Source organism: Brienomyrus brachyistius, chromosome 4 (assembly GCF_023856365.1).
Source record: "Brienomyrus brachyistius isolate T26 chromosome 4, BBRACH_0.4, whole genome shotgun sequence".
Classification (NCBI taxonomy): Eukaryota; Metazoa; Chordata; class Actinopteri; order Osteoglossiformes; family Mormyridae; genus Brienomyrus; species Brienomyrus brachyistius.
In genome coordinates this window covers 37847643-37871450 of record NC_064536.1, presented here as the reverse complement: position 1 = coordinate 37871450, position 23808 = coordinate 37847643, and the positions used below count along the sequence as shown (strand labels likewise).

At 44.5% G+C, this 23808-nt stretch overlaps 2 protein-coding genes across 5 annotated transcripts; one reads left to right on the top strand and one right to left on the bottom strand.

Moving 5' to 3' along the window:
• Positions 1–269: 269 nt before the first annotated feature.
• LOC125740878 (uncharacterized) lies at positions 270–23808 on the bottom strand. 2 transcript variants are annotated; one of them, XM_049012684.1, is made up of 5 exons: positions 23560–23808; positions 7515–7865; positions 1302–1457; positions 712–773; positions 270–583 (listed from the first exon to the last, which is right to left on the bottom strand). In XM_049012684.1, the coding sequence occupies exons 2-5, from the start codon at positions 7714–7716 to the stop codon at positions 476–478; spliced, it is 528 nt and encodes a 175-aa protein (XP_048868641.1). In that variant the 5' UTR covers positions 7717–7865; positions 23560–23808; the 3' UTR covers positions 270–475. The 2 variants fall into 2 exon arrangements, with proteins under 2 accessions (XP_048868641.1, XP_048868639.1); XM_049012682.1 differs by lacking the exon at positions 23560–23808 and adding an exon at positions 8579–8706.
• On the top strand, positions 15088–22179 carry LOC125740869 (uncharacterized). Of its 3 annotated transcripts, XM_049012652.1 has the most exons (3): positions 15088–15289; positions 15503–17517; positions 22055–22179. In XM_049012652.1, the coding sequence occupies exons 2-3, from the start codon at positions 15706–15708 to the stop codon at positions 22070–22072; spliced, it is 1830 nt and encodes a 609-aa protein (XP_048868609.1). In that variant the 5' UTR covers positions 15088–15289; positions 15503–15705; the 3' UTR covers positions 22073–22179. The 3 variants fall into 2 exon arrangements, with proteins under 3 accessions (XP_048868609.1, XP_048868607.1, XP_048868608.1); XM_049012650.1 differs by lacking the exon at positions 22055–22179 and having other exon boundaries at positions 15503–21936.

Below are 23808 nucleotides of genomic sequence, written 5' to 3'. Positions count from 1 at the left end.
TGCATGCTCCATATTTTACACAAATCAGGCTTTGCTTTTGATTATTGATTCAGCTGAATATTTTATATAATTAAACAAATGAAAATGGCACAGGCAAAAAATATAGCATCCTTAATTTAATATTAATATGTTTCACTTTTTGAATTCAATTATTACTGAAATAAATTAACTTTTCAATGATATTATAATTCCTTGAGATGCACCTGTATTTACTCACAGCCTGCACCATGGTCATTGAATGAGCTGAACAAATCAGTGCAGTAACAAGCTTATTGCGGTAACCAATTTGTAGAATTTTATTCAGTATCTGGTTATGTCCAAGTCGGGATAATCATGCTTGCCAAATTTAACTAGTCAATAAATAAAAACAATTCCAATAAATTCAAAAATAACTTCAAATTCAACACTAAATCTTCCCGTTTATGAATCTTTCCTTGTGTCTGTTTTCTGTTCTCTGCTCAGCATTTCATGCCTGTCACTTAATTCCGGCATAAACAGTATCCTGTTCATCCTCTGCTCTCTTTTGGACTTGCTTCATGGATGATTTAAACTTCACTGATACATACTGGACCTCAAGTTTTTCCTGTAAAGAAATGTTTTATTTTCAAAAGAAGACGAAAACACCTGGTGAAGTTTATTTTGTTATAGATAAGAAGAGAGACGATTCCGCTGTGGTCTGAAGGCCACAGAAAGCCCTGTCAGTGACAGTACCTCATCATGTCGGCTGGTCCTGCTTCCCCTCTGCTGTGAGTCAGAGCTCTTCCTCAGCGCCGCTGAAACAGTTAAGAGTGACGTCATTCACAGAGTGCACAGGGTGCTCTACCAGCCCTGCTGATAAGGGCTGCTGCTCTCACACTGTCTCACTGCACCTTGCATGCTGGACACACTTGTGTTACAAAGAGACTGGCCGCAGGTTTGAGGTATTAAAACAGGAAATACAATAAAACAATGGTCAGACATAAAGATTTCCAGCCACAGCTGATGTATGCCTGAATATTTAAGCTACTAATATTTTATATAAAGAGTGACACTAAGGCAGCTGATACTGGGTGTAACTTTGGCACTTTCACTGCTCAGCAGTCCTGCAGGTGTGACCCACTGAGCCCCACTGGCCTTTAGCTAAGGAAGAAAGTCAGAGTTACACTGTATCACAGTGTATTAACACACAGCCCACAGGAAATGTATAGTGTCTGTACCTAACAGACTGCACATCTGCTATGGCCCAGTCTGGGGCTGAATGAGATGCAAACAGACCAAACAGACAGGGAACACATAACACAGTGACATCAAATATGTCTGACCTTGGTTATGATAGAAATAGCAGCAGAGTGATGAGATGGTACCAGTGAGAAGGGCGACACAAGGCAGGAGAATCCAAGGCAGGAGGTCAGGGGTACAGGGCTCAGGGTTCAGGGTCTCGGACTGAGGGTGGGGAGTGGACTGGCCTCCAGGAGGTTCTGTAAACATCAGAGTATAATCATCATGTTCATGACTTCCAAGCCACCTGTTAGCCACCTGCTCCATGGGCAGCCCCTGCCTCTCTGCCCAGGAAGACAGAGGATGCAGGTCCAGCTTTCCTGTCCCGATAAACCCCAGTCCCTCCTTACATGTTCATCCATCCGTGATTGAAAAAACCATGACGACAGGTATAGAAAGGAGGAAAAATGGTCCACGCTATGGTACTCGGACAAAAAGTTACAAACAGAACAGAAATGTATGCATTTTGTGTAAAACAGCACCACCTTTAGGTTTATAAAAGAAACTTCAGTGGAGCAAAACATTTTCTGCCTCATTAAACCCTTGGACTTCAATGTCATCTCATCTCAACTCATCTCATGTGTTTAGCAGATGATTAGATACTTAAGGAATATGAGGAATGTGACTTATCTGGGTTGGGGACCCAATACGAAATGCTTTCATGGGACCTTAAATCACCCTGCATTGAAGAATTAAATGCTGTGTCCTGTTCTGAACTACTATGAGAGACGATTTGCCCCGGAGTGCATGATCAACCCCCCCAAAAATTTTACCCTTTTATCAGAGGGTGGGGTAGCCTCCTTTATTTCTTACAATCGAAAGCGGCAGCCGTAGTGAGGACTGATAGCTTGACTGATGAAGGTCTTCAGTTAGCCAGACACAACTAGACAGTGTTATAAAAGAGATCCAATCCTAAGTCTGTCTTTAAGTCAAATTTGTTGTTAAGTCGGAACAAGTACTTCAAGTTCTTATTCAAATGCTTAGTATATAGGGTGTACAGTATGTATTTTACCTTTCTATGCATGGAAAACACTTAATAAACACTTCCAAATACACTGAAACATCTTAAACACAACAAAAAGAGCACAATATTATTATTATTATTATTATTAATAATAATAATTATTATTATTATTATAATAATGGGGCATGTGTGAGTGAATGGCGTGTGAGTGTGCCCTGCGATGGGCTGGCCCCCCATCCTGGGTGGTTCCCTGCCTCGTGCCCATTGCTTCCAGGATAGGCTCCTGACCCCCCGTGACCCAGTAGGATAAGCGGTTTGGAAAATGGATGGATGGATGGATGGCTGGATGGATGGATGGTTGGATAATAATGGGGCAGCATGGTGGTGCAGTGATTAGCACTGTTGCCTCACACCTCTGGGACCCAGGATCGAGTCTCCGCCTGAGTTACATGTGTGCAGAGTTTGCATGTTCTCCTCATGTCATCGTGGGGTTTCCTCCGGGTACTCCGGTTTCCCCCCACAGTCCAAAAACATGCTGAACTTACAACACAAAACTTAACATACAAGCCTGACATGTTCCTATGAATTTAATAAAATTTTATATTTAATAAAAGCCTCCTTGTCTATCTTTTGCTTTAATATTTATTTGTTACTTATATGTGTGAAAACAGCAGCCTCTCGAGCCAGACACATGAGTAGCACTGACCTCTGTGGTGTCTCTGAAATGCACCCTTCTCGTTGAGCACTAGGGGAATCTGGGGGTATTTCTCAATATGCGTGCTTGACCGTACTTATGTTCTCACATACCCATTTTATGCCATCTTCCATTGCTGAAGACCAGGTCCAATACTCAAGAACGAAAGTATGGGGGATGGTAAAAATCCCTGAATGTGGTTCTTGCCCCACATTAAATGTCAAGGATTCATGAGGTGCGTCCTCACCAAACGACACCAATCCCATAATTCACTGCACCCAAGTTTGTTCTTGGGAGGAAAGTTGCCAAGACCACAAGTCTGACCTTTGTGTTCATGGTACTGAGAAATATCCTGGGCCTGGAGTCTTAAAAAGAAGCCTGTCTTCTGGTACACTGATACAAAGAGCCTGCAGATACTGGTTACCGCACCCACTTGGTCATGTAGCCTCGTTGGTGAGGTGGGGGGAGGGTGATTTCAGCATAAGACTGCTGATGTTTAGCTGTTCTGAAGAACATGGCAGGAAGTGGTTTTGAAAGTCGTCTGCAAGGGTCCTGAGGTCCTCAAGAGACAGACTTAATGCACTGATAGAGAGGGAGAGATATAGACAGGGAGAGACAAAGAGAGACATCAGCCCCAAGCAAACTGAACCACGCCTGGGGTCCTGAACTGAAGCCGGTCCCTCGGCATTCAGCCGGTCAGCAGCACAGGGAGGCAGTTTTGTGTCTCCAGAGAAGCACAGCGGGATGAACGCGCATGTCTCTGTATACGAAACAGTGTTCATGGCTCATTCAGCCTGCTTGCTTGACGCCTGGGTCACTTGTGTGTGGAGTTTGCATGTTCTCCCCATGTCGTCGTGGGGTTTCCTCCGGGTACTCCGGTTTCCCCCCCACAGTCCAAAAACATGCCAAGGCTGTTTGGACTTGCTAAATTGCCCATAGGTGTGCATGTGTGAGTGAATGGTGTGTGAATGTGCCCTGCGATGGGCTGGCCCCCTATCCTGGGTTGTTCCCTGCCTCGTGCCTATTGCTTCCAGGATAGGCTCTGGACCCCCCACGACCTAGTAGGATAAGTGGTTTGGAAAATGGATGGATGGATAATAATAATAATAATAATAATACAGTAATTATAAAAGAAAACTACAGTATTGTACTAGAGAAAGAGAAACGAAGTGTGTGTGTGTATGTGTGTCTGTGCGTGTGTGTCACAGCACTATAAAATGTACAGTGGTGGTCTAATGGCTATAGAGACACACTTAAAATCAATTGAAAAAATCAAACCCTGATTAGCAAGGTACCGCCCCCTAGCACTGCTCCCAGTGGGCTGAATTAGCTGCCCCCCTGCTATATCATACATGGGTGCTAAAAGGGGCAATGCCGGCGCCTGATGTTTCTGTCCTGCTGCGGCGCCACCTCCACTCCTGTCCCTGCTCCGCCCGCTCCTCCTGTCTCTGTTCCTCCCGTCCCTGAGGCGCCTACTCCGCCCGAGGTCCCAGCTAGTGGTCCAAGCTCGAGTGGGACCCTTCGTGGGACCCCTCCTCGGCCGCCTGTGGGTTACCCCACTTTGACTCGTCATTCGCCTGCAGGGCCCTCCACTATAACTCGTCGATGGACGGCGCCTCCGTCTGCTGTGGCTGCGCTGTCGCCTGCTGCGGCTTTCCCTTCCTCCTTGCCTTCTCCGTGGTCCCATTCTGCTCCCTCCTCACCTCCGTTGGTGCCCCCTGCAGCTTCCTCCTTGCCCCCTCCATTGGTCCCTCTGACTTCCTCCTCGGCCCCCTCGTGGTCCCCTTCAGCTCCTGCCTCCCGGCCTCCCGGGGTCATTCCAGCTTTGGCATTTCGGTCGCCTGCGGCCCCTCCGGCCAGGGACGGATTATGGGTCGTGTGGGCCCCGGGGCAAACCGTTCGCGAGGGCCCCCCCCACCACCACCACCACCACCACCAAAACCACCACAATTCAAGGGCCCTTGGCAGCCAAACGCCCTCCCTATAGGGTCAGGGGCCCTTGTAGGCAGAGGATCAAAGAATGTAGGCCCTCTAAAATAGACAAACGAAAATACATTGTTGATAAGCGTTGCAAATTGTTTTGGGCTAGGGGCCCCCCTGCACCCCAAGGGCCCCTAGGCAGCGGCCCCGCTGGCCCGGTCCGTAATCCGTCCCTGCCTCCGGCTGCCGCCCGTTGCCCGCTGTGACTCCCTCTGGCTCCCCTTTACCCCTCGATCTTTCCCATCTGGCCTCCTGTCTTTGCTCCTGGTCCATCTGTCCCTCCTGTCTCTGCTCCTTGTCCCTCTGTCCCGTGTTCACTCTCGGTCCTTTTGTCCCATCCGTTGGTGTTTCCCCTGTGTCTCCCTTCCTGGTCTGCCTGTCTGCATTTCTCGTCTTGTGTTGGGTGTTGTCCTGGCTTTTGCCCTTGTGCTTGTTTTGTGTTTCGGTTCTGTTCCCTGTGCCTCAGTGATTCTTTTGTCTTGTTTTTCATGTCCTGCTTTCCCAGTCTTGTCCTGTCCATCGCTTCCCTTGATGCGTGCCTTGGGGGGGGGGGGTTTCCCCAGGTCTGTCATTCACGTTGCATGTCTGCCTGTTCTCCCTCAATAAATCCCATTTGCCTATATTCATGGCTCCTTTCACCTGCTTCCCCGTCCCAACGTAGCAGAAATTGCAAGTTCATAGGTTGGACGTTCTTAACCCAGGGACTTACTGTACTAAAAATTCAGTGTTAAACCACCAGGGAAGCTGTACAACTAGACTTCAATATAAGACTTTTCAAAGCCTTAATTGAATCAGTACTCTGGTTAAAAATGTTTATTAGCCTTCATAACACCAAATCTGTGACATAACACCTTACAGTGGGCTGCCCATCTAATATGCCATGTCATCTGCTCCCTCGCCGGACAGGTCAGGTTACCCAAAGACCGTCCAGTATCAAAGGAGTCCAGTCTTCATCTCAAATCACTGGATAGAGTCCATGTCTCACAGCCATACAGCAAAACAGGGAACAGCAGGACTCGGAAGCCTTTGACCTTTGTCCTTTTGCAAAAGTATTCAATGACCTCATGACCCTCCATGCTCTCGCAGTCCATCTGCTGACTTCATAAGAAGAGTCACCAGACAGGAATGTCTCTGCCAAGGTAACTGAACCTCTGGATGTGGTCAACATTTCCATGGACAGACACACTGAGGATGGCTGTGCCCAAGAGATCATTAAAGGGCTGAATCTTAGTTTTTATTCAAGACAATCGCAAACCCAGACATTCAGTATCCTCAGTCAGTCTCTCAAGAGCTCTGATCAGACCCTCCATTGATTCCACAAAGATCACAGCATCATTGGCAGTCAAGATCAGTGAATCCTTCTTCACCAACAGATTCCACACAGTTGTTGGACCCCGTAACCCTGCTCAACACCCAGTCCATGCAAGCATTGAACAGAATATGCAGCAGAATAGCAAGAACACAGAATCAACTTGGTAGAACACAGAGGTTCTGCCCCTACTCTGCACAGCACACACAGTAACAGGTTTGAGGTCAGCCATCTTCTCCAGCAACTTTGGGAGGATCCCATGAAGTCTCACAATGTGTTACGGGGCAGCTTGATCAACTGTTGTGAAAATCAACAAATGCTGCAAAGAAATTCTGCTGAAATTCATGTTTGTACTCAATGAGACCCCTTAGTGCCAAGATGCAGTCAATGGTAGATTTTTTTTAGGTACAAATGCAGACTGAGCAAACCCAGGTGAGCAAGTGATGATGGATCCTATTGAGAATGACCAATAGCAAGGACTTCACCTGCCACTGAGAGCAGAGTTATCCCCCTGTAGCTGCCGCAATCCATGCAAGAATGTGTATGTTAAATAAAGAGGCCTGTAATAGGGTTGAGTAACTGTAGCTACGTCAGCGATTCTACGAGGATCGGCAGACAGTCTGTGACTCCTTGTGTTAATCCATTCATATTCGCCATTTTATTGTTGCATATTATAGGCAGGCTACCCAGTATGTCTGATCTGAACTATCAGGCACAGTGTCATTCTGGGGAAAATGGCATGGGAACATAGCGTACAAATGGAGAGAATCAGCGCTGAGATCTTTCATTGGCTTGGCTTAAAAATACAAAAATGTAATTAAAAAAATTGTGACACAAATGAGTACATACAACAGTAAAAGTATGAGCCCATTTGTATTTTTATTAGATTTAAATGCAAGTTAAACGTAATTTCATGCGTCTGCAAAATCAAAGCCAGCTCTCCGCCTACTGCTCATTGGAAGGTACTACCCCCCTCTCCTGACGAAAGGCATTTTGTGATTCCACAGAATCAATTTCATCCACAAAAAGACTTTCTTCTGTCCACGAAATGCAAAATGCTGATACCAATTCTGTCAACAAAATGAAACATTCCTTTTTTATTTCTGTGCATGAAAGAAAGTAAAGTCTTTTTGCTCTTGTGGACAGAATGCCGGAAAGAATTATTTGATTTAGTCACTAAATAATGTTTTTTATGGCACAGAATGTATTTTATACACAAAAATGAGCTTGACACTTGGCGCCCCATAGTTGTACATTTACCATAATCTGAGTCACTTGGCGTTGAATTGAATCAAATTAAATTAAATTACCTGTGAAATTGAGCTTTGTACAGTTTCCAAACTTTAGATCACTGCTTTGGATACAGCAATAGATCAGCAGATCTGCCTCAGTGATGTTCTTCAGCTGCAGACTGTGTGTGTTAGAGTGTGAAACAGGAAACAGCCTCCCTCTGTATTCATCTCTGATGTTAACAGGATTCACATCATATCCAGCTCTGTATTTAAGGTCCATGACTCTGACTGGTATGTGGTCTGACTGCAGGGAAAACCAGTAAACCTCCGTATTTACAGGGATCCCACAAGGCAGAGTGGCTGCTCCTCCAGGCAGGACCTCTATCACCGCCGGCTTCTCAGCCTGGGTCACCAGAGCAGCACTGCAACCTGGAGACACAGAAAACAGAGTAAATATGATATTAATAAAAGCTGAATTAAGCTATAAAGTGTTGTGGTAATAATAAACAGACTTCTGCATTAAGATATTTAAAATAGTGACCTGCATCCCCTGGGACATTACTACCCTGAATCTGCAACCGCTAAAATCAAGAAAAGTTTGAATTGTTTGTCATTACAAAGAAAATGGTTCACATGTTTAGTAAGAAGCTGTTTGTAAATGAACAATATGCTCTAAGATTATTTCTGTCTCACATCACATCTGTTTATAAATTCCTACAAGTGTTGAGGATTGTGTGAAAGGCTTTGTACCATAAATGAGAAGTGAGTAAAAGGCTTTCACCCCTGAAGAGACTTAAATATCAACCTTTCCTTTAAAACATTAACTTGCGTTGTTGCATTTTATTGAAATTAAGATAATAGTCAGCATCTCTGTATTCAAACAGTCGCGTTATTCTCAGTATCACAGCCTCGGCTCTATGGCGTCATTTCTTCAGGTTACATCATTAACGACCAATAATACTGACATTATTATCAGCATTTTCAGTTTAATTTTGATTGTATTTTTTGTAATAATATTGTAGTTATGTTTGATATATTTAATATGAACATAAACATCGATCAGAGACATATCTGGAAATACTAAACACTATAAACATTAAAATATCAAAAACACCATGAAATGTTAAATCGTTCATACTTACAAAGGAATGCGAGACCGAAAAACATTTTAAAGCAGATTTAAGTTTTAGGAAGCTATCTTCATTCCAATACAAGGCTGAATTTGTTAAGTACTACGTTGAGAGTCAGATCACAAAAGGAAATATAGATACTGAAGCCTGTTAGCCAAAAGTGTGAAGTTAACAACATCTCACACTCACAGCTCTGCTCTGTTATAACCCGGATATTATAGCAGGAGCAGTTTGTACTGAACTACCTGCTGGTCCTTTAATGCTGGACTCTGTTCACCACAGAGATTCACACGAAATACAGAAATAAACAGCAGGTCACAGAGGAAGTGAGTGAACACAGCACAGCACTGACAGTTTAGCAGAACACAAGAGCTGCTAAGTTAGGCTCTCAGAACACAATCCCTGGGGGGCCAGTTGGACTCTCTCGTACCCGTGTTTGTGTGGTTCTGGGGGCAGGCTGGTCCAGGGGGCTGTAGATACAGGGACGTTTGTGCCTGAGAAAGTTCTGGTCTGTTTTTAATGATAAGAACATAAGAACTATACAAACGAGAGGAGGCCATTCGGCCCATCAAGCTCGCTTGGGGAAAACTAAACTAATAGCTCAGAGTCGTTATCTTATCTAGCTCTGATTTAAAGGAACCCAAGGATTCAGCTTGCACTACATTATCAGGAAGGCCATTCCATACTCTGACTACGCGCTGTGTAAAGAAGTGCTTCCTTAAATCCAGCTTGAAATGTTCTCCCACTAATTTCCACCTATGGCCACGAGTTCGTGTATTTAAACTAATGCTGAAGTAACTATTTGGTTGAACAGCATCCAAACCTGTTAGAATCTTATATACCTGGATCATGTCCCCCCTCAGTCTCCTTTGCTTGAGACTGAACAGATTTAGCTCAAGTAACCGTTCCTCGTATGACATTCCTCTAAGACCAGGTATCTCTGAAAAAGAAAGAGTATAATGCAGATTACAGCTCCGTTCAGAGAACTTCAGAGGATTGTGCAGACTGCTGAGAGCATTATCAGCAGCTCTCTCCCCAGCCTGCAGGACACTTACACTTCCCGCTGCATCCGTAAGGCCACCAGCATTTAGACTAACCGGTACCATCCCACCCACAAACTATTTATCCCTCTTCCATCCGGAAGAAGATTCTGCAGCATCAGGAGCAGGTCTGCACGACTGTGCAATAGCTTCTTCCCCCAAGCCGTCCGGCTCCTGAACAGCACGCTGCCACCCCCCACACTTGACTCTCTACTGCACATCCTGCACTGCACTACATAACACTTTATATTTATTCATTCCGATCCCATTATGGCTGCTATTATGTAAATATGTCTACATCTATGCATACGTGGACTTTTACACACGTATTACATTCTTGCACAACTTGCCTTAAATTGCACAATATGACTTGCTTAATTTACTTACCCTGTATACTGTATATGCACATTCATACTGCTTTCATACTGTATTCTCCATGTCATTTCTATTCAGTCCTATTGAATGTTGAAGGCAAAATCTTCAGTGTTGTGGCCCATATGCTGACTGTATACCTGGAGAAGAACCACTACATCGATACCTCAATACAGAAGGCAGGCATTCCAGGCTTCTCAGGCTGCTTGGACCAACATGATATGGCATCAAATCCAAGCTGCCAAAAAGGGTGGAAAAGACCTCCATGTCATATTCTTGGACCTCGCCAGTGCCTCACAGTCTCCTATGGACAGCTTTTGACTTTTTCAGCGTCCCAGAAGGAATCACCAGCCTTTTCAAATCCTACTTCCAAGATATGCAGCTATGCCTGTCTATAGATGAACACACCACATCATGGCAACGACTAGAAAGAGGGATAATGGTATGGTGCACAATCTTACCTCTCGTCTTCACAATGGCGATGGAGGACATTATCCGAGCCTCTCGGTGGGTGGTAGGGGGGCCTAAGCTCAAAACTAGTCTTCGTATCCCTCCCATATATGGATATACGAGTGTATATGGATGACGTGACCGTACTCACCACAACCAAGGCATGTGCTAAACGGCTGTTGAACAAGCTGCAAGAGAACATCCAGTGGGCTCCAATGGAACTAAAGCCGAGCAAGTCTAGGAGCATCTCAGTCTTTAAGGGAAGGCTGGTGGAACACCAGTTTTAAGTTTACGGGGAGCCCAGACCAACAGTGTCAGAGAAGCCAGTAAAGAGTAAAGAGGATATTGATATGATGCAACCCTCAGGGACACCAAACAAGTGGAAGAAACCATACAGGGACTGGAGGGTATCAACAAGACTATGCTCCCAGGCAGAATGAAGCTTTTTCAATTTGGACTATTACCCCGCCTCATGTGGCTTCTGACCATCTATGAGGTCCCAATCTCAAAGGTTGAGAAACTTGAGAGGGTGGTCAGCTCATATGACCAAAAATGGCTGGGCCTCCCAAGATGCTTCAGTAACATCGTGCTGTATGGAAGAGGTGTGCTTGAACTTCCTGTTTCCAGCATCACAGAGGAGTTCAAGTGCTCCAAAGTGATGTTGGAGATGACACTCACAGGATCCAGAGACCCCTGTGTGGCTCAAGCAGATCCTACTCTTGCGACCGGAAAGAAGTGGACCTCAACTGCAGCTATTCAGCAGGCAGAGCCAGACCTCAGACACAGAGACATCACTTGATTAGTGCAACAGAGGAGGGGAGGCCTCGGCCTTGGGGAGAGCAAACCATCCATGCATAAGGCAACTTCAGCTCAGCAAGGCAGTGGATGAGATGGGAGGGTGTCGAGAGTAGGAAATTCTATTGGAGGGAGTTGATGGGCATGGAGGCATTTCACATGAGCTTCATTCAACGGGCCATATACGATACCCTGCCCTCCCCTTCTAACCTCAACCAATGGTACGGAGAAGACCCCACGTGCCCCCTCTGTCCATCCCTTGCAAACCTCAAGCATATTCTGGTCGGCTGCAAAACAAGCCTGTCACAGGGTCGGTACATGTGGCGGCATAACCAAGTTCCGAAGTGCCTGGCAGCTGCTCTGAGGACCAGTCGGACAAAGACCAATGCCGTGCCTCCTCCATCATTCCATCCTGCACCTGCTAGAGCAGTCATCTGAGAAGGGGCAAAGCCAGCCATAGTTCCTACAACATCAGACATCGGCCAGCTCAGAGGGGCACGAGAGTTGAAGTTGGTGGCTGATCTGAATCAAAGGCTTTGCTTCCCATCAGAGATTGCCACAACAAACCTCAGACCAGATCTTGTGCTCTGGTCCTCGACACTCCGCTATGTGTGCATCAAAGAGCTCACTGTTCCCTGGGAGGATGCTGTGGGGGAGGCCTATGAATGCAAGAGTCTAAAGTACATGGACCTAGCAGCAGACGCCGAACAGCGTGGTTGGAAAGCCAAGATTTGCCCAGTGGAAGTTGGTTGCAGAAGCTTCATGGGCAAGTTAACCATCAGTCTACTTAAGGATCTTGCTATTCAAGGCCAAGCCCAATGACAGGCTATCAAAGCCCTCTCAGGAGCAGCAGAACATGCAAGCCGATGGCTGTGGGTGAAAAGGCAAGACAACTCCTGGGCCCTAAAGTAACAACAGAGGGTCAGGAGGATTGAAAGCAGAGGGAGGCACACCTGGAACGCCAGGCATTGCCGATGAGCCCTCTGGAGGTATAGTGGGCTCATCACCGAAACACCAGTGATATGAAGTGCCCACCTGATGACCCCAATGAAGTTTACACCCCCCCCATACTTTGACATCACTATGAATGATATGAATGATACCTACACAAAACTGCCTCCCTGTGCTGCTGACCAGCTGAATGCTGAGGGACCGGCTTCAGTTCAGGACCCCAGGCGTGGTTCAGTTTGCTTGGGGCTGATGTCTCTCTTTGTCTCTCCCTGTCTATATCTCTCCCTCTCTATCAGTGCATTAAGTCTGTCTCTTGAGGACCTCAGGACCCTTGCAGACGACTTTCAAAACCACTTCCTGCCATGTTCTTCAGAACAGCTAAACATCAGCAGTCTTATGCTGAAATCACCCTCCCCCCACCTCACCAACGAGGCTACATGACCAAGTGGGTGCGGTAACCAGTATCTGCAGGCTCTTTGTATCAGTGTACCAGAAGACAGGCTTCTTTTTAAGACTCCAGGCCCAGGATATTTCTCAGTACCATGAACACAAAGGTCAGACTTGTGGTCTTGGCAACTTTCCTCCCAAGAACAAACTTGGATGCAATGAATTATGGGATTGGTAACGTTTGGTGAGGACGCACCTGATGAATCCTTGACATTTAATGTGGGGCAAGAACCACATTCAGGGATTTTTACCATCCTCCATACTTTCGTTCTTGAGTATTGGACCTGGTCTTCAGCAATGGAAGATGGCATAAAATGGGTATGTGAGAACATAAGTATGGTCAAGCACGCATATTGAGAAATACCCCCAGGTTCCCCTAGTGCTCGACGAGAAGGGTGCATTTCAGAGACACCATAGAGGTCAGTGCTACTCATGTGTCTGGCTCGAGAGGCTGCTGTTTTCACACATATAAGTAACAAATAAATATTAAAGCAAAAGATAGACAAGGAGGCTTTTATTAAATATAAAATTTTATTAAATTCATAGGAACATGTCAGGCTTGTATGTTAAGTTTTGTGTACACATGAGCTTTTCACACATCATAATACTGCAAGTTAAAGTGTACAAGGCACAACATAGAAATCTCACGCATCAGCAGAGTATTGCAGATATGATGCTGAGCTTTGCAGCAACGGTTTGCCTGCATTTCAGCAACGTGTTAACCTCACTGCCAACTTGTGAGTTAAACATCGGCGAGTCTGTGTGCAAATTCAGCTCTCCCCGATGGTCATGTGCTTTGGGCTCCTGTTTCACATCCGGTAGATGCAGGCTTATTTTTCATTTTTATACTAGTCAGAATGTGATCACGTCAACTTCCACAGCAAATGTACCAGTGTTAAATTATCACTGCATGGTGTTTATATGGTTCTCGTCAATCAGTGTTACATTTAACCGCTTTTCAGAGTTCACTGAGTGTTGTTTTATATTGTTAAACTTCATTAGCTCTCATAGTGTCCAGTTGGCACCATACAGTGTTAATCACCGTGACTCCACCGCTTCCCAGACTGCAATCCCATATGGGTGGCCCATATCTGCCCCATCTTACTATGCACACAGAAACACAAATGAGGATCATAAGAGCCATGCCAGAGTATTCTACCACCACGGAAAAGCCTCTTACCAAAATCGACCTTATGGTCTTTTCTAGTTTTATATTGAAGCTTTGTTAGCTTAGGGTTTGCATGTACTCCCCGTGTCGTCGTGGGGTTTCCTCCGGGTTCTCCGGTTTCCCTCCACAGTCCAAAGACATGCTGAGGCTAATTGGACTTGCTAAATTGCCCATAGGAGGGCATGTGTGAGTGACTGGTGTGTGAGTGTGCCCTGCGATGGGCTGGCCCCCTGTCCTGGGTTGTTCCCTGCCTCGTGCCCATTGCTTCCCAGATAGGCTCCAGACTGCCCTCGTCCCAGAAGGGTAAGCGGTTTGGAAAATGGATGGATGGATGTTAGCTTAGGTCTGATTGTTTTTGGCAATTACAGTACAGCTCTGTGTTTCTATATGCCACACAAAGCTTGTTCTTGCTGTTTTCCTTACATATTATTTAATGCCGGTATTGAATCAGAGAAAAACTCTTGGAGATTTACAAAACGTGTTTCCAGAGTGGTACGTATTTTAATGGGGGGGGGGGGGGTGTATTTGTTGATGTAAGGCCATTTAATTACAAGGTTGATAGGTATTATAGGCAGAAATGTGTTAGGAGAGCTGTGACTCCCTTTGCTATGCAGCTCCTGGTTTGGTGTTAAATAGGGCAAGAGTACAAAAAACTCAGATAGCATTACGGTTGCTACAGCTGCAGGAATGAATCTTAGTGGGATCTGCTCTTGTGATGCTAGTCAATGCCTGGGTGAGAGAGCTTAACTTCCTTTTGTTGGCCTCTATGGTTCAGCTCAGAGATTATGTGGTAGAAACAAACAACATAAATGTATACTTTTCATGGATTAACCCTGGGGATCCCCTACTGACGTCAGGAAGTCCACGCCTCCGGGGATTCCATCATCCACTTTTCTCCATTTTTACGAGCTGTCAGTTTCGCGCAGTTATACCGGGTTGTCCAGTTTCTCCGGTTTTCTGTGCAACCATCTACCGCAAGCTGTTGCAGGTTTTCCAATCAAGGGAGACTATTTTAGCCATCGGATCTTGCACTCTGATGCGACATCTTCTACAGTTTTCTCTGAGTTCGAGCGTTTTCCGATTTCTGCTTCTCTGAGTTTTCTGACCCATGTTCTGCCTCATTGCCCCCGAGTTTTTGTTCAGCCCCACTGATGCCCGACGTGAATCGCCTGACCGCACCTGTACCCGGACCAGGAGCCTTGCCAGCCCCAAGATCGACTCCGCACATCGCCCAACCCCAGCCTGCCCCACGACAACGATCCTGTCAGCGTCTTGGATATATCAGCCTTCTTTTATTGTGCTGTTCTATTGAGATAGTCACATTTAACCTTGTATAGAGTTGCAGTTTAGTGCCACCTTCTGGACAAAGATTGGTACTACACTTAGCGTTAGTGTCCTTGTTTGATGACGTTAAAAATGTGAGTCTAGCAGTAATACCAAAGAGCACATGGTCATGGCTGTTATCGCTCCCTGATTTAAGTTGATTTGAAGGCACATTCGGTATGTATACATTGTACAATTATTATTTTACTTATGTCTACATATATATACGTTATATCCATGTTAATTTACATGTTGGATATATAACTTTATTCTTTATTTAAATGATTGTATTACCTTTATGATTTAGGGAAGCAGGTCCCAGTCGTGCTTGTATGTGTACATATCATTATTTTTGTATACTTACCGTTATGTAATTTGTATATTTTGCAGTTTTACGTCATTCCATAAGCAACAGTAAAGGATAAACATTACCGTCTGAGTCTGTTGTCTTTTGGGAAACGTTATCTGACTGCCGAGTCAAGCAAGGCGTTTGACGCAGAGGGCAGAACAGTAAAACGAATATCTTTAGCGATCAACTTCCGGTTTATGACTCCACGGCGGGGAGCACGTCAGCTCATGAGCGTCTGTCAACAATGTCTGATCCAAGCTCCAAGTCTGGATCACGGAAGCGGGCATCGAAGGCATCATGTTCGTCACATTACTCACGTGGCTCGGCAGCGGTAATCACGGCTGCTGTAATGGCTAGAGCAGAGGCTGAAGCAACTAAGGCGGAGATAGCTTTTGCTGGAAGAGAAAGTGAGCTAAAAATACAACAAGCACAACTTGAGGCTTCATTAAAGGCTTTACAACTGGAGAAGAGAGCTGCTGCTATACAAGCGAAGGCAGAGGCTTTAGAAACAGCTGCAGAATTAGGAAACACAAGAAAATCCAGTTTAATGGAACTATCTACAGAGGATGCAACAGAACGCACGCAGGATTACATATCAAAACAGATAGTTGATGTTGAGGAAGCTGAGATGCCAGTCCTGGATGGCCCGTTTTATGATAACAAGGACAAAAGGGTGTCAGGAAAGCAACAACCACCGTCTACTCCATTCTATGTGCCGCAGGAAGGTCAGAGTGCTTTATATGCCACACCATCCAGTTTTCAGGCTGTTAATGTGGAGAGCATACAGAACCATGCCTTTTCTCAGTCTATTGGTATGCCTCTTACACTCCCTAGTCGACGTAAGGCATTCCCACAGCCGCCAAAGGATGTTCCTCACACATATGCTGCAGCAGGTCAAGATAGTGGAGAGAGGAGCAGAGACAGACAGGTACCACATGACTATTTTCAAACAACACCAACTACTCACTTGTATGCAAATAATCAAATGTCTGATGTGGTCAGGTTCATTGCAAGACGTGAATTAGTGTCTACTGGCCTTACACAGTTTAACGATAAACCAGAGAACTTCAGAGCATGGAGAGCATCATTCTTGAATGTTACTAAAGACCTTGACCTTTCTCCAAGCGAAGAAATGGACTTGCTGGTAAGATGGCTGGGATGTGAGTCAGCTGAGCAGGCAAGACGCATCAGAGCTGTCCACATTAACTACCCAGCACAAGGGCTCAAACTTATCTGGAAAAGGCTTTATGAAACATACGGCTCACCGGAAATGGTAGAAAGTTCTCTCTTCAGGAAACTGGAGAATTTCCCAAAAATATCAAACAGAGACAATTGCAGATTGCGTGAGCTGGGAGATTTGCTTATGGAGATTCAAGCAGCTATGCAGGATGGGGATCTGATGGGTCTTTCCTATCTAGATACAGCACGAGGCGTAAATCCAATTATACAAAAGCTGCCATTTAACTTACAAGAGAAGTGGCTGACAGTGGGATCTAAATACAAAGAGGACTATAGTGTTTCTTTTCCACCTTTCGAGTTCTTAGTAGATTTTGTATGCCAGCAAGCAAAAATGCGCAATGATCCAAGTTTCTCCCTTACAACTGTGCAGGAAGAGTCGCGCAGACCAAACAAACAGTTAAATAAATCAGTTTTTCCCAGAGCTGTTGCGACACACAAAACCCAGGTCTCTTCTGAGAATTCATCGGCTACCACTGAACCCAAAAATAAGATAAATCCTGCTAAACATTGCTTTTTGCATGAGAAGCCCCATCCACTGTCCAGATGTAGAGGATTCCGGATGAAATCTATGGAACAGAGAAAATTGTTGCTCAAACAGCAAGGCATATGCTTCAAATGTTGCAGCTCCATTTCACACATGGCAAAGAACTGCGACAAAGTCATTAAATGTTCAGAATGTGGAAGCACTACCCACATAGCAGCGCTTCATCCAGGCCTAGCACCATGGGCGACTGTTGCAAAACACCCGGGAGTGGAGATTCAAACAATGAATGAAGACATTCCTGTGGTACCAGAGGTATCTTCAGCTTGTACAGAGGTATGTGGAAATAGTCAACTTCCACGTTCTTGCTCAAAGGTTTGTCTTGTGAAAGTCTATCCTGAAAATAATCCAGAGAAAGCGGTCAAAGCATATGTTATACTAGATGACCAAAGCAACAGGTCACTCGCAAGACCAGAATTCTTCGATTTGTTTGATATTACAGAATGTAACATAGCCTATACCCTCAAAACATGTGCAGGTACGATGGTAACTGAAGGCAGACTAGCTCAAGGCTTTCAAGTGGAATCTTTTGATGGAAGCGTAGTCTTACCCTTACCTGTGCTTCTAGAGTGCAATGAAATTCCAGACAATCGCTCGGAAATTCCCAGTCCAGAAGTGATCAGTAGGCACAGGCACTTAAGACATCTTGCAAGGTACATTCCACGGCCTGACCATCATGCTCCGATTCTTCTGCTATTAGGCAGAGACATTATCAGGGTCCACAAAGCCCATAAACAAGTAAATGGTCCACCAAATGCCCCCTTCGCCCAAAAGTTGGACTTAGGGTGGGTAATTATTGGGGATATGTGCCTTGGGAAAATTCACAAACCTAACTTTGTCCAAGCTTATCACACCAACATTCTGGAAAATGGACAGTGTACGCATTTTTATCCATGTCCTAATAATTTTAACATAAAGGAGAAATCGCAGAAGGTGTCACCTTCTGAGCCTTGGTTCAGGTAGAGCATTCAAGGTCTAAAGGAATGGGATGTATTTCAGAGAACAAAAGATGATGAGAAAGTAGCTCTATCTATCGAGGACAAACTATTTCTCCAGATTATGGACAGTGAAGTCTACCAAGATGATGAAAATTCATGGGTCGCCCCACTCCCATTCAAGCAGCCAAGACAATATCTACCAAACAACGGTCCACAAGCTGTGGAACGTCTTAATGCGCTTAAGCGTTCTTTCAGAAAGAAGCCAGAAATGGAAAAGGACTTTGTAGCTTTTATGGAAAGTCTATTCCAAAATGATCATGCAGAGACAGCTGCTCCGGTCAGTCCTAAAGAACAGTGTTGGTATTTGCCTTCTTTTGGAGTTTACCATCCCAGAAAGCCATCCCAGATTCGAGTAGTCTTTGACTCAAGTGCTCAATATAAAGGCGTCTCGTTAAATGGGGTTCTTTTGTCAGGTCCAGACCTCAATAATAGTCTCCTTGGAGTTCTCATGCGATTCCGCAAAGACCCAGTCGCTTTCATGGTAGACATAAAACAAATGTTCTACTGCTTCAAAGTTCGACCTGCAGATAGGGACTACCTCAGATTCCTTTGGTTTCGTGACAATAACCCAGAGAATGAACCCACCGAATACCGTATGAAGGTACATGTATTTGGCAACAGCCCATCTCCAGCAGTGGCCATTTACTGTCTTCGACGTGCAGCTCAAGCAGGAGAAAAGGAGTTCGGACAAGATGTCAGACAGTTCGTAGAGCAAGACTTCTATATGGATGATGGACTGAAATCCTTAGCCACTCCAGAAATGGCCATCAGCTTGCTAAAACGGACACAGGACATGCTGGCCAATTCCAATTTGAAGTTGCATAAGTTGGCTTCAAACAGTAAGGAAGTCATGAGAGCGTTTCCGTCTGAGGATTATGCCAACGCATTAAAGGATCTGGATATAGGCGTCAATTCACTTCCCACGCAGCGCAGTCTTGGCCTACTTTGGAATTTGGATACGGATTGTTTCAACTTCCAAGTTCAGAATGATAAGAAACCTTGTACTAGACGTGGACTGCTTTCGGTGATAAACAGCTTGTACGATCCGTTAGGATTCGTAGCTCCTGTTACAGTTCAAGGCAAAGTACTATTGAGGGAATTGACCGGAAACTTTACTGACTGGGATTCACCCTTGCCTGTGAGCAATCAAGAGCTATGGGAGTCATGGAAAAACTCTCTGCAAGATTTGCAACATGTGCAAGTGCCAAGAAGTTATGGATCAACATCACTGTCAGATGCCAAATTCACAGAGCTCTCTGTGTTTTCTGATGCTTCAGAGAAAATAATTGCAGCAGTCGCTTACCTAAAAACAGTTGACTCAGATGGTAACTGTCATATAGGGTTCATCGCAGGCAAAGCAAGGTTAGCTCCACGACCAGAGCTCACTATACCGCGACTGGAATTATGTGCGGCAGTGTTGGCTGTGAACATAATGGAAACCATTACTGAGGAGATTGCTGTTAAGTTTGACAAGATAAACTTCTACACAGATAGTCGAGTTGTTCTTGGCTATATCTACAATGAGGAACGCAGATTTCATGTCTATGTGAGCAACCGAATACAGAGAATTCGGAGAAGCACTACTCCAGATCAGTGGCATTATGTAAGTTCAGAGCATAACCCTGCGGATATTGCAACACGGCCCATAGCACCCATGAAGTTGCAAAACACAATCTGGTTCAGTGGACCTGCATTTTTGCATCGACCAAAGACAGAGACTGTCGCTAAAGCTCCCTATGCACTTGTCGATCCTGAGCAGGATGTAGAAATTCGTACACATGTAACAGTGTTGAACACCACTGTCTCAAAACGCTTTGAACGATTTTCTGATTGGAGTCGTTTGATCAGAGCTATAGGCAAGTTGATTCACATTGCATGCTCTTACAAGCAGGACCCGAACAGCAGCACTCCAACGTGCAAGGGTTGGCACTGTTGTGAGTTGCCCCTGAGTACTGACACAATACATCAGAGCAAAGTTGTTGTTGTGAAAGCCATACAACGGGAAATGTACGCTGAAGAGTTGCAGTGTCTGAAACAGAACAAATCGCTTCCAAAAACTAGCACGCTTCAGAAACTAGACCCTTTCGTGGATGAAAGTGGTCTCTTAAGGATTGGTGGTCGTCTGCTCAATGCCGATTTAAGCTCTGGAGAAAAGAGGCCCCTCATCATACCTGGTAAGAGCCATGTAGCCTTACTCCTGATACGACACTTTCATGAGCAAACTCATCACCAAGGTCGTCACCTTACAGAGGGTGCGATAAGATCTGCCGGCTATTGGATAATAGGAGGTAAAAGACGGGTGAGCAGTCTCATCCATTCCTGTGTTGTATGTCGTAGACTCAGGCGGGGTAGTGAAACTCAAAAGATGGCAGATCTGCCCAAAGACAGACTCAGTGCAGAGCCTCCTTTCACACATGTGGGAATAGATGTGTTCGGGCCCTGGTCAGTGTCTGCTCGAAAAACAAGAGGTGGCATAGCAGAAAATAAAAGATGGGCAGTGTTATTCACGTGTCTAAGTATCAGGGCCATTCACATAGAGGTGATTGAATCTCTGAGTACTTCTAGCTTTATTAATGCCTTAAGGAGGTTCTTGGCAATCCGGGGTCCAGTGAAACAGATTCGCTCAGATAGAGGAACTAATTTCATTGGAGCTTGTAAAGATCTACAGATATCTTCTAATGTGGATGAAAAGGCAGTGGAACGTTTCCTGTCAGATCAGGGGTGTGTGTGGACATTCAACCCTCCCCATTCATCGCATATGGGTGGAGCGTGGGAAAGGATGATTGGACTCACTCGTAAGATCTTGGATTCTATGCTCCTTCAGACGACGTCCTCCAAACTCACTCATGAGGTACTTTCCACCTTTATGGCCGAAGTCACTGCCATTATAAACAACAGACCTTTGATACCTGTGTCGACTGATCCGGCGGATCCTTTCATCTTAACACCAGCAACATTACTTACCCAAAAGTCTGGTACCGACTTACTTCCTCCTGGGAATTTTGAGAAGCCTGGTCTATACAAACAACAGTGGCGTATGGTTCAAAGCCTTGCAAGTATGTTTTGGGACAGATGGCGTAAACAGTACCTCGCTACACTACAGTACAGGCGGAAGTGGCAACATCAACAACCCAACGTCTCCAAAGGATGTATAGTCCTGCTCAAAGACTCTCAGTCCAAACGGAATGACTGGCCCTTGGGTATCATAACGGAAACTTACCCTGGTCAGGATGGACGAGTCAGGAAAGTACAAGTGAGGATCATTGGGAAAGATGGTCCCAAATTGTTTCTCAGACCAATTAATGAGATGATACTACTCCTCCATGACGATCCTAAACAGGATGTTAAAAATTAAAAGGAAGAGAGAGTTTGGTATTTTTAGAATACCAGACGGGGAGTGTGCTGTTCTATTGAGATAGTCACATTTAACCTTGTATAGAGTTGCAGTTTAGTGCCACCTTCTGGACAAAGATTGGTACTACACTTAGCGTTAGTGTCCTTGTTTGATGACGTTAAAAATGTGAGTCTAGCAGTAATACCAAAGAGCACATGGTCATGGCTGTTATCGCTCCCTGATTTAAGTTGATTTGAAGGCACATTCGGTATGTATACATTGTACAATTATTATTTTACTTATGTCTACATATATATACGTTATATCCATGTTAATTTACATGTTGGATATATAACTTTATTCTTTATTTAAATGATTGTATTACCTTTATGATTTAGGGAAGCAGGTCCCAGTCGTGCTTGTATGTGTACATATCATTATTTTTGTATACTTACCGTTATGTAATTTGTATATTTTGCAGTTTTACGTCATTCCATAAGCAACAGTAAAGGATAAACATTACCGTCTGAGTCTGTTGTCTTTTGGGAAACGTTATCTGACTGCCGAGTCAAGCAAGGCGTTTGACGCAGAGGGCAGAACATTTATATTAAAGTCACTCTGCATCTGATTCCGCAACAGCGTTGTCTTTTCCCCTACAAAACCCTTACAATACTTAGATATTTTCAGAAAAGACCTGAAGTACATCAACCATTTAAAAAGCCCATCAAAATTTCTTTAGTACCACACACACAAAATAATCACTAGATGATACAAACCACCTGGCATAAATCAACTCAGAGACCACAAAGAACCCAAAAAATGACAAACAGAAAAATGTGAGACTAATTTGCGGCATGCCATACTTGAAATAATAAGCCTTGATTTCTAAAATTAAAAATAATAAAGATCTGAATATTAAATGAGCAAAATGATTTGATTTGTTCTTCCACCCAAAGTTGTCGTCTAAAAGGAATGAGGCCACCACTCATTATGTCTGCTTTAGGGAAAACACACTCCTGTAGCCACTAGGGGAGCTCTCACCTTCTCTGAGCCCTGCTAACTTATTCATGCTTAAAAAAACTAATGAACATTTTCAGTGTTCTTCGTCTAACATTCCAACTATAAAGCACAAATAAGGTAAGAATTAGGAAGAAGAAGCACGTGTTCAGCTTTCATGAACACAGTGTGCTGAAAAAATGAAATGTGCTGGAAAATCAAAGCTAACTTGACATAAAGTTCACATGAAAAGAGAAAAGGCCATATTTGTCAGAGTCTTTCTCCTGATGGTCGGTTAATCAAACCCAGTAGCAGACTGCCCAAATGAGATCAAATGACTGCACATTAAAATGGCGCAGATAGGGGCCACCCACTTTTGTACCTGTGTGCCACCAATATGGGTTTGCAATCTGGGAAGAGGTGGAGTCACAGTGATTTAACACTCTATGATGTCAATTGAACACTCTAAGAGCTAATAAAGTTCAACACTATAGAACAACACTCAGTAAACTCTGTAAAGTGTTTAAATGTAACAGTGATCAGTGGGAACCATATAAACACCATGCAGTGTTAATTTAACTGGCACACTTACTGTGTGATGTCACAATGGTATCCCACATGTCATCATTTCGGCAAATACTTTGTTAATAATAAAACCATGCAATAATCCATAAAATTACCATAATCAAAAATTCATAAAACCAATGTTCATTCAATTAAAATAACTATAGCCATTAAACAGTTAAGATGTCACCTTAAATACAAGACATTAAAAATGTAAACCTTTAAAAGAGGAACACACTGACCTCATATCTCTACACAAGGGTCAAGCTAAATCAGGGGCACACAAATCTCTAAAATGAATAAAATCAGTGACTTTGGGACTAAAATAGAGTTGATCACAAACAATGTAAAACGCATGAGATACACAAGACTGTTGTTGTTAAATAAGTTTACAGGTTAATCAACCAAAACACAGTGCTTGCTTACCATGGAGGCCCTGCCAGTTCAAGGCCTGCAGCCGGTGATCCAAATCCTTGGGCTGGATTCTAGCCCATGTGTCCTGTTTATTACCTGAGGACCCCTACTCTACCAAACAAAGGCTTGTAAAAGATTCTCCGCTTGGTCAGGGCCTCTGTTCTGACAGGATGGACTTACTCCACTTCACAGTATGGCTGTAGTGGGCCAGCAGGGTCTCAGCCTTGGGGCTGAGGTTGGGGTAACTCAAGGGGAGCTGGC

Bases quoted from the DNA above. Each gene is read 5' to 3' on its own strand.
- LOC125740878 (XM_049012682.1), bottom strand. From the start codon at position 8,603: ATGTTTTTCGGTCTCGCATTCCTTT. The intron at 1,458-7,514 runs GTAATTTAATTT...TGATGTTTACAG, and splicing joins TACAAAGCTCAATTTCACAG to AACCTCCTGGAGGCCAGTCC. The intron at 584-711 runs GTACTGTCACTG...ATTTCTTTACAG, and splicing joins GGACCAGCCGACATGATGAG to GAAAAACTTGAGGTCCAGTA.
- LOC125740869 (XM_049012650.1), top strand. From the start codon at position 18,301: ATGGACAGTGAAGTCTACCAAGATGATGAAAATTCATGGGTCGCCCCA.